The 16,138-nt window shown below is 39.7% G+C and overlaps 1 protein-coding gene across 2 annotated transcripts in view; it reads right to left on the bottom strand.

Moving 5' to 3' along the window:
- The window catches only part of LOC147313621 (arf-GAP with coiled-coil, ANK repeat and PH domain-containing protein 2-like), a 49,432-nt gene extending 33,504 nt beyond the window's left edge, over positions 1 to 15,928 (bottom strand). For both annotated transcript variants that reach the window (XM_086263299.1, XM_086263298.1), the window contains exons 1-2: positions 15,500 to 15,928; positions 674 to 731 (exon numbers count right to left, since the gene is read on the bottom strand). In XM_086263299.1, the coding sequence (XP_086119425.1) occupies positions 674 to 731; positions 15,500 to 15,552 (111 nt within the window). In that variant the 5' untranslated portion in view covers positions 15,553 to 15,928. The remainder of the gene's footprint in view (positions 1 to 673; positions 732 to 15,499) is intronic.
- Between the last annotated feature and the right edge of the window lie 210 nt (positions 15,929 to 16,138).

The raw sequence follows: 16,138 nt of genomic DNA, 5'->3' as shown, positions 1-16,138 counted from the left end.
ATATTCGTCCAGTCGTCCAACCCAAGTCTGTACCACTAAATACGATTGTAAATACCATCCTACGCATGAGTATTTCCTATTAAAAATAAGCAAAACAATAAAAAGCTTTGATAAAAGAATAAATATGCTGAATGGTGAGTAAATGCTGAGCCAGGCAGTAGAGTGGGTCGTCTACCAATCAACAGGCGATGCATGCATCAGTGTGAGTGTGTGAATAACCCTGATTTTGTTTGTATACTACTTTGCATTACTTCATCCAGACCTATTACAAAAACTGGAAACTCTTCTTAAAACATTAACCTCGTCTTTTATCATGAATTCATTTGGCCCCTCCATGAAATCCATTTTTCAAATCCCTAATAATAGGCACACATCCCTTTTCGTGATTTTACAAACGTATGATTTTGATCAACAAAATGCCACAGTTACAATAAAAGACTTGGCATATAGATAGATATTTAATCTGGTCCAAGTAAACCATCACATTGCTGGAAGGGTAACGAGTGCGTTTACTCGTCTGCTTTCATTCAGTCTTGCTCGAAATGCCAAGGAATACAGCGAGGACAAGTCCGAGGACAAACCTGACCTGTTACAGGATGGCTTATGTTGCTGCTGGCTCACACGGTGGAGAAAACGAACAATTAAACAATGTTTTTTCATGGGCGGTACTCACTTTGTCAAGCTTGGATTCCAACTCGCACACATCCCCCTCCACTTCCTCTATGGTGGCTCTGTGAGGACAGAAAATGCAAAGGTTTGAAGTGAAGCGCAACCATGACTCAATACTTCATTGACATTCGGATGCATGAACTGTGAAACAGAGAAAGAAGGTGTACTCAGAGGCATTCTGCTGGAAAGCATGCATACCCTTCATCTTCATCCCATTATCACAGTTCTCCTTATAACCCTCCTGTGTCTACAGAGCAGTTAGGTTAATCTCTGTTCCGCATTATGGCACTTATGTTGATCATAAGTAAAAAGGAAGCAATATACTGCATGCCAATATAAGCAACATAATTTATAGCCACACAGCTTCATCTTTGTCACGTATGCAACTGAAACTGGGTCAAATATTTGTCTTTTATTCAACATCTTGATCATTTTCAGACAGAGAAGAAGAACTTAATTTAATTATAGCAGTTCGGTTCCCCCAACATTCCCGTATTCCACAATTATAGTTTCTGAAAGCGGCAGCTGCAGTAAATGACAATATCCTCCCGTTCGAGCACGTGAGACACACAGACAGACGTCTAGAAGCAGACAAACTGAGAGCTGCCATTTTGGGCCTGAAGTCAGGTCTGGCGTCCTGCCCTCTAAAATGTGACAGAGACACAGCTCGCCTCTCCACAAGATCGACAGCCTACGAGCTTCAGGATACCACAACAGAGGGAGAAGAATAACAAATACATCATCCCAGCAAAGGATCTGTGGATTAATCTCCCCTTGATGTTAATTATCGCATTACTAAGGCTTTTTTAATGCAGGATAGACAAAGAGTATTTTTTCTAAAACTGCATTTATTTATGCTTAATCTGGAGTAAAGAAATAATAAGAAATAACATGGCAAATGCCAACACTTGATAATGATATATGGATTTATTAGACACAGATGTATCTGCAGAAAAGCAACAAGGTCTTTAAGGTGCATCTAAAACATACAACACAACAGCGCCTTTAGCATTAAAACACCAATTTAAGGAGTGCACTGCAACGATATAAGCCCACATATCCTAGAAAAACACATTTAAAATAGGAGAAAAGCTCTGAAATGATGGTGCTAGTGGTGGCACATTATGAAAACTTAATGAATGCGCTGCTGTTAAGTCATGTATCATTAGTTATGCAGTGCAGCTCAGATGTGGCCTTTAGATAATGCATGCTTCACATTTATAACCATTTAGCAGCAGTAATCAACACTGAGGCAAGTTTATTCTTAAGACAATAGCAGCATTAAAACTGTTTACATCTACTAATACAACAGTATCTGTTTCTTATCACGGCGATTCTCTCCATTTCAGGCCTATCAGCCAATCGCCCTTAGCATAAACTCACTGAAGATAAGAACAACAGTTTTACATTTCAAATACAATTTATTCTACTGCAGGAAAAAATGTGTCCAACATCATGCAGTGCAGTGCATGAGTGCCATGTGTCAGTGTAAAGCAGAGGGATTAAGAACGTCACCCTGCAGTAGCAGCGGACGGCTTTCTCCAAACCCCCTGTAGCTGTTTGTTCTCCCATATGGCATCAAACTAAGTCGTGGACATCTGGTCAGTGCCGGGGATCCCTCAACAGGAGAGGCTTGGATGTATGCGCATAGTGAACAGCAGATACTGTGAAGTGCAACTGTATGACTTAATTTTATTGTTATTTACATGTCCTCGTCTTTCTTCTGTATGTGAAAGGGATTTTGTTGTTGTTGTTGTTTTTTAATGCAGGATGCACAGATGCAGCAGTCACAATCGTTAAAACTATAAACTAGAATTAGCTTGAGTTGCTGGCTATGCTACAAGGCGCATAGGATAAACCTGGTGGTAAGGCTAATCTGAATATCATGCATGAACAGCAAATCCATCACTCAGTAAGTTCAACTGTGGGAATGCCAAAATCAAACTGCTGAGCTTTCAGAAACTGATATATGCCTTATTCAGCTAAATGCTTGAAGAACCTGCCACATAGAGAAGTCCTTTGCTTTGCAACATGTACTTTATTGCACAAGTAATCTCATGTACTTTGATTAATACATGTTAACATAAAATTACATTAGCTGAATAGATCTTTTTTTGTCTTCTGTGCTTCATAATAAGTATAGGAGGAAGACAGCAAAGTGCTTCTTTTTATGAGTCTTAAATAGCAGTCCAAGTAAAGTCTGTGAACTGAGGTCTTAAGTAGTCCAACAGGGCAGAAACAGGGTCAAAGGCAATAGATGACTGTGCCTCTCTCACACAGATATTAACCGTGGTCAAAAGAACATGCTACAAGCCCCGTTTGTCTTTCTCTGCTGCCACGGGCAAAGGACATTTCTCCAGTGATTCACACAGAATCACCACTGCTCTGCCGACCGTGTCGAGCGTCCGACTTCAGGAGGATTTGACTTTTGCTTGGTGATGTAGTTAGTACAAACGTAAGGAGTACAAACATTTGCCAACACTAAAAACAGAGGGAAGGAAGAGTTAGTTAAAACATGTTTAAGGAAAGCTTTAGTTGTACACTTTACAAAAAAGTGAATTGAATTATTACAATAAAATTACCCAATAACAGACTGTGTTTGTCAAGTCAGTCAAATTACTATCTGATTATGTGTTATCTAACATCTTGTCAGGCCAGTTCTTGCTTGATAAAAGTCACTTGATTTCTCTGCCCAGGGGCAAACAACAACATTTAGTATCCAGGTCACAAGTATGAACTATAATAAACATCACTGAAATGAAAGAAGACTGGAAAACTCAGATACAATCTCAGGAACAGACCTAGAAACAATTGTTTTAATTGTCAGTCAGTCAGTCACTGTCATGCTTTCCAAGTAACCGCAAGAAGAAGACCATTTCCTTCTAATCTGAAAAGCTGAGCCTGCAAGCTAAACTTGCAAAAGTGCTGACAGGATAAGAAAAGGAGGGGCTTTGGCAAAACGAACATTTGGGCTATTGCCTCATAGCTCTGAACTTGGAGCATATCCAGGCTGAAACTGGATAATGAGCAAAAGAGGAGAAAGCAGAGGAAAGAAGAGCCACAAAGCTTTGGAAACACCAAGATCGACACTGAAGAGTCATAAAATGTGGTCCCTACTAGACTAAAGTCACCAAAATAGACAAAGAAAACTCTCTCTAAAAGATACCTGAATGCAGGCATTTAAATTAATGAGCAAACTCTAAGTGTGGGTTGTACAAGTGCTGCTCTACATAAACAAAGTGATACAAAATCCACTAAGTGACAAAGCCCTCTTTTCTGTACAAAGTCAGGACAGTGTGAACCACGGTTTTATCACAGCCTCATAAGACTCCTTTCAATAGAGTTGTCACCAGGTTAGTTTCATGAATTGTGATGAGTGGTATGACAGTCAAATTTCACACTGCTTTACATCATAAATCAGCAGGAAACAGGGAAAAAAATGTCAAAACAGGTCATCTGGGGGGAAAAGGCCAACAACAAAAACAAAACATCATCCTAATTATGAAGCACAGTGGTGGGATCATCATCATGGGGCTACTTTGAAATCTCTCAGAGAACCAACTGGTTTTAAAGTGTATCAAAAACAATGTTTATAGGTGAACGTCAGAACAGAAGTTCATGGCCCGAAGCTGGGGAGAGGTTAGATGGCTCAATAAGATTATGTGCTTATCAAACAAATCAACAACAGAAATATTGAAAAATCAAGTAAAATTCAGAACCAGCCCTTAAACCAAGAAATATTGGAGCATGACTTCAAAAGGGCAACACTAATGAACTGAAGCAGCAGAAGTTGAAAAGCAGTAACATGAAAGGCAGCATTTTCAGCTGGTTTGGATATACTGACTGCTGACAACTCTGTTTCCACTCCTGGAGTGAGCCAAGCTGAACAGCTGGTTCTAGCAAATGAGACTGAAAGTATACTTGTTGCAGGGGAGTCTGAATACATTTACAGGAGAAAGAAATCCATTTGAAATGTGCTTTGTAGATAGTTGTTTTCTTCTTTTTCTTAAAAACAATATACATTCATATACATATCCACACATGGTATATGCTGTCCTATCAATCATCTGGAACCTGATAAACTAAAGGTGGCAGTGTACGGCCTTCACTCTGGATTAAGTGTACAAAGAGCAAGTAGATATGACAGTCATGAGAAATGCCACATATGCACAAAGTTAACTACACTGGATTTATTATTCTGATCCATTTGATCAGACAAAGTTAAGATATCTATATGGCTTACTTTTATCTGTCATTCTTCTTAAATCCTGTTTATTATAGCTCTTTCTATATTGACTTGTTTCTCTCTTACGTATTTTGGTAAAATGCTTTGTTGCTTGAGACCATGTCTGCTCAGTCTGGTTTCAAGCATTTTACGTTTTATCCTGATTGTTGACTTAAAACTGTTAAATTAGCATCTGAGCAGGTGACACACTGACATTCTTCTTCAGCACTTGATATGGATAATACAAAAAAGCAAAAGCAAAAAGAAAACAAAAATCTCACGCTGTCTTTCACAAGTATGAAAACATGGCAAGTAAGAAGTATATACAAGTTGTTTAAGTGTTTGTATTTATTTTTCCTGGTATTCTGATACAGAAGATACTGCACAAATATGACGACCAGCTGACTTTTGGGTGTAAAAGACTATCCGAGAAGAGAGATTTAAATCATCGTACATCAAACAACTACAAGGATAATTACATAATAATAATAACAACATATCTTGTGTTTATTCACAGCCCTCATTTTTAAATGTCATAGGGATGATATTTGAACAATTTGTCCCATTTAGGATGCATTACCATGGACTGGTGAGAAAAAAAGGGGGTTGGTGTTTATGAGCTTTATACCAACTCTTTGCTGATGTTTTTTTCCATATCTACTCAGGAAGTTGGAACACCTTGAAAAGTAAAATGTACAGTTTGTAATTGGGCAGACCAATAGTACAATTTCAAATTTGGGAACTGCAGCCCTCCTCTGTCATAGGGTAGATATCTGAGTCTTTTTCTGGGCTTTGTATTGTTCCAAATACTGAATGAATCATGTTAAAAAATGATTTCAATAACGGCAAAGGGATCAACTGAAATAAGAAATTTTGCCAATAGAATTAAATAGTCATTTTTATCATATTGACACATCCATTAAAGAGATGGGTATCGTCATCCCCCTATCCAAAGTTCTTCTTATATACAAGTTAACATTTACAATTGCTTTTATATCTGTAGTAATTTTGACTCCTAAATACATGAATCCTTCTTTTGCATTTATAAACAGTGATTTGATTATTGGAGATTCTCTTTCTCTTGATTTAAATAAAGCACTGATGGTATCGTATAACTTATTTAATAACCTGAAAACTGTCTGAATTTATCAATTTGTTTAATGAGATTTACCTGCCAAATTTGACAAAAAGAGGAGAATATCATTAGTAAAGAGATATAAAATGTTCTTGCCCACCAATTTGGATCACTAAGAATCTACATTCTTAGTCTAAAAGGATTCTGGTCTCCAAAAACAGAACAAGAGAGGTAGTTTGTGCAAAAACAGCATTCACAGAGTGTAACCAGTAGATAAAACAAAATGCAAACTCTCTGAACTATGGTATCATTCAACAACAGAAAACTGTGCAAACTATTTGGAAGGGTCACGATGCATAGAGATACCAAATCCCTGCTGGTCCATAGCTGGTGCTGCTCATTCAAGATCTAAAGAAAACATATCCATATTCCAAACCATTAAAGCTTTAAAAAAAGCACTCTCTTCCTCCCTCTGTGACAAGGCATCCAAGAATAAATTCCAGGAAATATCCATATGACTACTAGCTTTTTTATTACATGAAACAATAAAAATTAGGGAACTAAGCCTGGTTTAAGTGCGGAGTGGGTGTGAGGATCAAGCCAGAGCTAAATAGGGAGAGACGTGTGGTATAAGACAGACTACAGGCCATGAAGAAGTAAAACGGGGAGAGAAAAAAAGTCTGCTTTGTAAACCACATCAGAGGCAATTTCAGCTTCAGCGAGGCCATGTTTATGTCCTGCTTCCCTTTATGTTGACCCAAAAAGGCACTGATCCAAAAGCTTATGTCAGATAGGACTCCACACCACTGTACATCAAAACAGAAGCCTCCTGCTTGGAATATAAATGCCAATATTACAATATTCTTATATTACTCTACATATCTTATAACACGATCCATCTTCCATTTTGTAAGCCAGCAATCTAACAACAGTAGACAGTAAACAATAGCTTGCTTCCATACTTTAGGAAATTAATTCAAGTCATTTGAATCAGTTCTAGTTAGTCGCCTGACATTCTGCCTCTTAAAGCTTTTGAGTAAACATCCACATAAAAAGGTTATTTTAGCAGGGGGTGACTAAGATTCTAACACTGCCAACAACACTAACAGCAGCTCCGGACTTTTACTGTGCTAGTCTACAAGCACTAGAGTCAATGATTTGTCTGGATAGTAAAATACTGTATAAAAAGAAAAGGAGACACCTAATTCTTTAGCAGCGATTCAGTGACCACACTCCAAAAAGCAAATAATTCCACCCCTGGAGCTCTGTGAGGCAGCTGGCATCTGCCCAGCTGCTTGTGTCTACTCTACATAAAGAAGTCAGGCGGCCGAACAGGTTTGTCATTCATGTTGCTACCGAGTCTTCTTCAGGCCTGCGGTACGGACCTCAACACTTCAAAGACAAAAGGAGACATCAAAGAATATACTTTACACGTATTCCTGTCTCACTGGAGAATATTGTGTAATGCAGAAGCACCGGTTTGGTTGAAAATCTGTTCCCCCGTTGCACAATATCGGAAAAACTATTTATCATGTAATGGTCATACAGAAGTAAAACGACTTCTCGGTTCACCAATTATCTGATTTCAGGAAGTTAATATGCACTGTTGACACAGAAATACCGAGCTCCTCTACCTCCAGTGACAATAACCCGTTTAAAGCCATATTCAAGAGAATACAGGGAAGTTTCCCTAGTTGTTAACAATACTATTTTCCAAATAAAATAGCTCAAACTTCATAGTTAGCCCCAAGCAGGCTTACTTCTAAATTACTATTACTAATCCAATTTAGATGTGTCAGCCTGGCATTACATCTTTACTTTGATGTCTTCCAAATATATCTAGCGTACTGTCAGCCTCCCTCGTCTTGTCTTACTTCTGCCAAGAACTTCTTAAAATACAGGAGGAAGATTATTTTACACAGTCTGCTTTTTTTTTTTTTTTACTTCATTACTTCTCGCAGAAAAGCTGACCACTTTGCATGAAAACGGTTTATTCCACTGGACTGAAATAACAGTGGTGGTAGAGGCAAACAGTTGGAAACATGAAGAATAGGGTGAGATTCAGTCCCGTGACGTAGATCCTGTAATTGTTAGAGAGTGGAGCAGTGCTGTCACAGAAGGGGGTCCTCCAGTGGTAAAAACCCACCATTAGACACATACACACAAACACGTGTCGGCATCGTCAACAAGATGAAGTCATTATTTAAAGATAAACGCTTACTAGCTTTTGGAAATTCTGGTGTGGGATTGACTAAACATCAAGGCCAGCTTCACATTTGGTCTTCCTATGTCACAAGGAAGTAGCAGGAAGGAAACGCACTGATGAGAAAGAGTGGAAACTCCAGCATTTTCACTAGACGGTGGCGTTAATGTGATCCACAGATTAATGTGCTCACACACAGTTAGGTCAGTAGGTTTTTTGGATAATGACTAGTGGTGCAACGGATCACGGTTGATCCGAAATCCGAACCCACTCCACGGTTCGGTACGCATGTGATCCGAAGAGTCGAGAAAAAAAAAAAAAAAGTATGTGTATGGTGCGCGTGTTGGGTCTGTCAAGCGATAGTTATGGCCAGCGCTAGCGATCCAAGTGGCGGAGCAGAGGAGTTTGCTGCATTTAAGCAGCCCTTTGCTGCCCAATCCGACCGGGCTAAAGCTATTACAAAAGCTATCGGGGTGTTTAGCTGCAGACGGGAGGCCGTATTCCGTTGTGCAAAACAAGGGGTTTAAACTGTGATGAACGTGCTTGAGCCACGCTATGATATCCCGTTGCTTGTCCACTTCAGTGTGACAAGATCGTTCCAAGCATGTATGAGCAGGAGAAGTTTAAAGCTATGGCTGAACTGTCCCAGCCATCTTCTGTTGATCAAACTACAAATGGGTCTAGCTCCAGGGCAACGGAAAGCCACGTGACTGGGACCGCTCGTTGTATCACAGCGGAGTGGTAGATACAAAGCCCTGTACTGCCCTATAGATTACATTAGATTAAATGAAACTTTATTTATCCCTCGGGTGGGTTCCTCCGAGAAATTCAGTTTCCAGTAGCACAGCACCGACAGAAGTTGCAGAATGTGAGCAGAAATACACACATATATAAATACAGAGTATACAAAAGGGATAAATAGAATAAATAGGAATAAGAATACAAGGGAACGGCACATTTCAAGTATTGTGAGTCTATTACACCGTTGGATATTAACAGAAACTATTGCACAGTGAAAAGGCACTACAGCTTACTTGTTCCCCCCTCCTTTGTCCCCGTTTCCCCTCCCTCTCCCCTCCAGCAAGGAGTTAAACAGATTAATGGCGTGTGGGACAAAGGACTTTTTAAGTCTGCAGGTCCTTGACTTTGGGAGAAGCAACCTGTCACTGAACAGACTTCCTCTGGTTGTTTATGGCCGTGTGCAGAGGATGCAGAGGATGCCCAGCATGGTCCATAATGTCCATATTGCACCTTAATTTGTTTTTATATAAGTGCGTGGAATGAGTCTTCAGTTGAATGTTTTTTAATAGGCAAAAAATACTTAAATAAGTAAATGGTGAGTCGAATTTGTCTTTTTTTTTTCTTCTATTTTTGCTGATCCAAAAATTGATCCGATCCGTGACTTGAAACCGTGATCTGATCCGAACCGTGAGATTTTTGATCCGTTGCACCACTAATAATGACACATGTTCAGGAATTAAAGTCAATCCCCATTTACATTTTCAGTAACTAACATAATTGTTGATCTAATGATTATTTTTTAATACTTAGATAAAAAAAACAAAACGTTGCAGTCAGCAACTGCCGGAGGTGTAGAAACCATGGACATTATCCCTATGACTGTGAAGTGATGTACAATCAGCTTTTACAGCATTTGGCTGAATCTGAGTAGAGAGTATAAACCTGTACACTTCAAAGTTAATCCTGCTAATTCTATCAGCAGTCACATCTCCAATAAACACTAGTGACCTGGTTCCACTAGCAGCCGTACATGCCCATGCCACAGCATTACTCTCATGATGTTTGACAGACCACTACTTTGGCTCCTTCTCCATACTTTTTTCTTTCCATCATTCTGGTGCAAGTTAACCTTCATTTTTTTCAGGCTCTTTTAGATGTTTTCTGCCAATGTCTAAACTGGTCTTGTTGATCTCGAGTGTACCCAGAGGTTTGCACCTTAATGTAAACTCTGAAAGTCACAGATCACCCACAATAGTTGTCTCACAGCTGGCCAGTGCATTCATTCTTTTAAAGAATGAAATAGATTGTTAATGTGGCCACTCCTTAATTATTTACTTTATTTTTAGTTTGGATTTCAGCCTAAAGAATACTAAAAGCCTCCTGTGAAGATCCCCTTTACTTGCATTAACAGCTCACTGAGCCGTGAATTAATTATCCAATCAGTTTTGAGCCACTGAAAATAGGTGACTGTGTATAAAACTAGCTGTGAACCCCTAAACAATTATTACAATACTAACTCTCTAATATTAACTGACTATTTTGCATAATCATATGTTGATTGTTTGAATTAAAATCTACTTTAATGATGTAAAGATGGCAACACTACAAAAATTGTGCCCATGTCCACAAAGTTACAGGTTTAACTGTATTTGCTGTAGACGAGGGGAAAACGATATCATCAACAATCATTGTTCAACAATATTATGTATTTGGAGAGCTATAAATAATAATTATAACAAAAGTATTTTCTTAAGGACTTACAGAATATTCTCTCATTTAACAGATCAATCACTTATAGACAGTGAAAAGCCTGCCTCATAAAAAAATCCAGAGTTAATAATTATATACCGAAGGCAACGTGTAAAATCCACAAAATCTGAGGTTTTGAAAAAGCATTTTTAGAGAGATAAATTAACAACAGCTTCTCTCTGCTTCATCCTCTCTGATAAAATAATTGTATACTTGAAAGTTAAAGTATTTACACGGATATTTATGTGATATAAAGAGCAGCCTCAGTCCTCACATTTCATTCATTTTAATTGGCTTTTAATAACCATTAAAAGGAAATGGACCAGAGCTTAATTAAATCAAACTGCAAATAGCCCAGCATGATAACAAGCCCACAGGTGGACTCCCATGGGAAGCTAATCAGGATGTATTGCACTGCATGGTCACACACCCAATCAGAAGCACGTACTCGCGTAATAATGATTAAAAGGGACGCAACAACAAGGAGAACTTTTCTGCCACTTACAGAAATTACCTCACCGACAACTAGTCTGAAAACATTTCCATCATACTATAATTTTCTTGATGGGATAATTTCTTGTGTGTCCTATGTAAAAAAACTGGAAACATTTCAGTTTTACAGATGTTATGATCAGTTTAATAAATGGAGCCTATAGTATCCATAACTTTCGAGGTCCTTAAGCTACCCCCACATTGCTTATTTCATATAAAAAGACACTACAGATAATTGCTTTTGTTGGGGACATTGCAGAGTGGAACAGCATATAAAATATGTAAAACATCTGTTCCTATACTTGTGGAGAGAAAAGCTGCTGCACTCTGGAGGGAATTTTTAACTATCATACTTGAAGAGGAGCCAGGAAGCTCTCGAGTCCAACATCTATTCTCAAGTGGAAAACTAGGCTACTAGGGTTTACTGCCAAAAATACATAACTTTTTTGCACTAGTGAACCTCTCATGCAGCCCGAACACATGGTTTACAACCAAAGACAGTTTCTCCAACAAAAATGAGGATGAAAAAAAAAAACAAACAAAAAAAAGTAAGTGGGGTGTGCCAAAATACCACTTAAAAACAACCCTCTCTACATTTGGGGGCTCCATATTCTCCAGCACCAAGTTGAAAGCAAACACCAAACTGGAAACAGATGTTGAGCAAGTGAGAGCTAATTCACGCTGGTGCGTATTACATGTTTTTATCCATACTCTGTGTCTCCTGCGTCGTCGTCGTCTTCCCTGGCCAAACACAACGAGAGGGGGGTTGGATAAACGGCAGCAGAGCTGCGGTGGTCGAAGTGGAAAACTATGGTGCAGTAATCTCTAATAACTATGGAGCAATGATGAACCTACAGCAGTGTTTAAGTCAGGAAATGCTAACTGATGACTCATCCAAAAGGGGGGCAAAGGTCACAAAAAAGCACAAACAGAGACAGGGCTATATTGTTACCTTGCTCAGACAATCATGGGAAGTGGATGTGAATTAGATTAACAGAATAAAACACAAACTGGAGTTTTTAGACAAAAAGTAACGACAACATTTGTCGAGTTCTATGTGTTGTATCACATCTGCCCATACAGTGGTGTTTCCTACTCATAGATTTTACCTCATCACATACATTTGGTGACACATTTAAAAACAGTCCTCTTGCTCTCATTCTGAAAGTTCAGTTGCTGCTAGCCAACTAACACCGACCATTCCTGTCTCATGTTACCAGCTGACTCACGGGCCAGGTTGCCGTGGCGGCCCTCAATATGATTCAGCTTTTTCTACTGCAAGTCTCTCATCCCACAGCCTCCAGCCCCGCCAGTCTGAGCTGCAGCTCAGCTCTGGAGATCCACTGTCAGCTGGATGCATGGGCGTTTCCATAAGTTTATAAACCAGGGTGGGACAGAGCGGGCTAAGAACAAAATAGAGGTGCCAAAAGGAAATCAGAATATTTGATGAGAAATACAATCAGTGTAAAAAAATTGGGATAGAAATTGTCCAACTGAAAGTGGTGCTGCACGAAAGTTTAAACATAACTTTATATTTGATAACTGTTTGTTTGTTTGTTTGTTTGTTTTGCAAAGTGGAAAAAAAGTATGCTGGCTTTTTACTTAAGTAAAAGTTAGAATCCTGCTTAAGCAGCTTAACAGTGCACAGGCTGTAATATCAAAACACACTGCCCTGACCAAAAACAACCCCCCACAATCTCTAATATTTCATTGGATCACCTTCAGCATTTGGTGTGCTTATGTCAAATGCCTGAGTGTGTCAATGTACCATTTCCACCAGGGAAGAAAAAAACTGGTCACTCAATATATTCAGCTATTCAACTGACCTCAATTTTTGGGTGGTACATGATGATGCTGATCCCACACCTAGACCAAAAGTAACAGTATCCTAGACCAATGTAAAGCTCTTACACTTTGCTAAGTAAAATCCAGGTGTTGACCCAAACTAAATGTGTTTACCATTTAGAATGGCACTTGTCCAAATCATTATGACTTTAATGTTGCAGCTGTTGACTTATTATATTTCATAGTTTGATCCATAGTAATGCAATGCTTTGGTTTTAGTGTGGATTATAAAGCTGGCATCCAAAATGTAGAACAGTAGAAGCACCAAGCAGCATAACATAGAAATAACTGGAGAAAAAAAACCTGCTAGAAAACTACTACGAGAAAAAGTACTATAGTGAAATCATTGAGTTAAGCACTAAGTTACGTTCCTACAGGTTCTATCCATGATGTCCTTCAGTGGTGCAAGATTACATGTACTCTGGTCAAACAGCACCGACATCGGTGGCACCGGCAAGTTCAGTGCAACCGATGGCAAGTTCAGAAGTCCTGGAGGAGAAACTCACTGCTTGTTGTTTATTTGTCACAAACTAGGCCAAGTACTTTGCCTGCTGCATCCAAACCCCTCCAAGAATTCCCTCAATAAAAGTGATAACTTTTATACTTTTGATAGGGACAGGCAGAGAAGCAGAGTTATTTACATTTAAACAGACAGAACGAGAACTACTGTAAAGTCTAATGATTAATTTTGACTTTAGGTTAATGTTTTACAGGATTAATCAACAGATTCTTTGGTCTCCAGAAGTCAGAAAAAGAGCACCTTTTTAAAGCCCAAGGTGACCCCAAACGAGTATATATTCATCAAACATCATCTAACTGATCAACAGATTACCACTTTCCACATCTTTTGTGCATTTGTTTTTGGAATAAAGCAAGGACAAGGTAATGGTGTCATTTAGGTGCTGTAACAGGTGCCGCAGCAAAGTTACAGGTCAGAGAAAGGTCAATCACACACCGCCTCAGTGCCGGGAAAAGCAAAGCTCTAATTAAGAAAAATAAGTGCCAAGCCTTTTTATACTGCTGCAGCCTTGCAATGAATTACCTTAAAAGATGCTCGGACCTGGCTCATGATGATGACTGTTCTTATTTACTAACATAAATAAAAAAAAGTCAGGCAAGTCTTGTATACAAATGAGTGACTTTCAGTATTTCAGATTCTGCTGGATATACATCGCAAACAAAGCCTCTGCACTCCCACTGAACAGTTTCCTTTCTTTGTTTGAAAAACTGCCTCGCTGACATAGAAAACTTCAAACTGTATGCAGTGACTCAGCGCTCTGTTATCCACAATCAATGAAAGCAAACGTAAGTGTGATGACGCAAAGAGGTGAGGGCTTCAAAGCCTGTGGCAGCATGCAGCACCTCGAACACCTCAAATACCAATGAGCTGACACACTAAGCAGCACACCAGTTAGAGCGCTTTAATAGTAATAATGTGTCCAATTTAAAACAGTGAGTAAAAGGGAGCAATCGTGGTCACACAGCCTTAAACCAGGCAACAACGACCGACTGGGACATTTCCCCTTTGTTCAGCCCTATGAATACAATCCTAAAGGAAATGCTCAGTCTCAGAAAAACAACAACTGCAACAACAACTTTCGAACATCTGTTCCTCGTTTTTGTGAGAGAGGATGTTGCAGCAGCAGCAAGGGAGCGCGAGGGGCTGTGCAGGGAGGAAGAGGGAGGAAGAGGGGAAGATGCTTTTTGTCTCAAAACACTGGACAGTTCAAGGCCACTGTTAGAGGAGGGAGGTGAGAGCCATTTTTACACAAATTTCAGAAGAAGTGTGTGTGTGTGTGGGGGGGGGGGGTGATTTCAGAAATGACCACACAGAGAACACGTCACATGGACGGTAACACTATTTTTAAAGTCACCAGTGATTTGTCTTTTTTTCACTGATCAGCTCGTAACTGAAGGAGGAAAGAAGCTTACTGCTTACGCTACTAATATGTCTTTATATGGAAACGATCATGAATGTGTCAGGTTACTTTAAAAGCAAGATAATGAGCGGACAGTGAAAATAGACATTGGGTCTAATTAGAAATATAAGTGTGATCAAACAGAAAAGTGAATTACAGATGCAGTGCTGCGCACAGTAAACACAAAGCTGGCTGTCATGAAAAAATACACTATTAAGCAGGGTCATGCCAGTCAAGGATCCTGGGACAGACTCTAATCTCTGCGTTCATATTTAATGTATTTTACTATGTTTACATAATTTATATTGGGGGTAAAAACAGGCGCTGGAGCAGCTTTCCACTGCACCACGACTCTCAGCGAGTCTCTGTTTGGTTTCCTCGTCCCAGCAGCAGCCTCCCAGACTGGCCCCAGCTCTCTTAGGGACAAAAATAGAAAAGTAGCAGGCGACGAACAGCTAGCTACTTACTGCTGATTGGCGTGAGGGTTTAGCAGGCGGCTAGCCGTATACTTTTACCCCTGAGATAAATAAATAAAAAAGCAGCGGACGGGACAATAAAAAAGCCTGGCTGTCATCACTCACCTGAACCTTGGGGAGTCCTTCAAACACTCCTCGAAATCCACAGTTATCTTCATTTTTGCTGCAGTGGGTGAAGCCGCAGACCTATGCTCTCTTTTGATTAAAGGCAATAATCCAGGCTGAGTCTTTCTCGCTAATTAGCTTGTTTGCTAACGCTGCCGATTCTCAGTCCGACCAGCTGGCTCCACTCCGTCACCCCCTCTCTGCTAGCCAGCTAGCCCCGGAGGCCAGCAGCTACGATGAAAAAGTGGCGGTAATGCGACCATAAACGACCGTAACGTTGAGTGTGGGGACTGCAGTTTGAGGCGGAAGGGTCAGCGTGGAAAAACGGAAAGTGTCGTCCGGTAGCTAGGTCATAGCAGCCAGCGGGAGTGGAGCGCACACACTACACACACACAACTCCGAAGATCGTCTGTCGTGGTCAGAGAGGGATCCACCGGCCAGTGCGCATGTGCCCCATTGCTGAGGACGTATTGAAATGTAATTCACAAAATAACGCGCAAGGCAGGAATATGACAACTATATAACAACTAATAACTACTCATGAAAGTTCATTACTGACTTTTTTAATAAGGTTTGACCCAACAATCCTTGCTATTTCTACATAAGCGGTAAATGAATAAACTAATTCACAAATAGATC

This window comes from Aulonocara sp. 'chitande type north' Nkhata Bay, linkage group LG15 (genome assembly GCF_057382095.1).
Source record: "Aulonocara sp. 'chitande type north' Nkhata Bay isolate Kocher_YH1m ecotype deep benthic linkage group LG15, A_spYH_male_GT1.1, whole genome shotgun sequence".
NCBI classification, from domain to species: Eukaryota; Metazoa; Chordata; class Actinopteri; order Cichliformes; family Cichlidae; genus Aulonocara; species Aulonocara sp. 'chitande type north' Nkhata Bay.
This window is presented reverse-complemented; position numbering and strand designations above follow the sequence as displayed.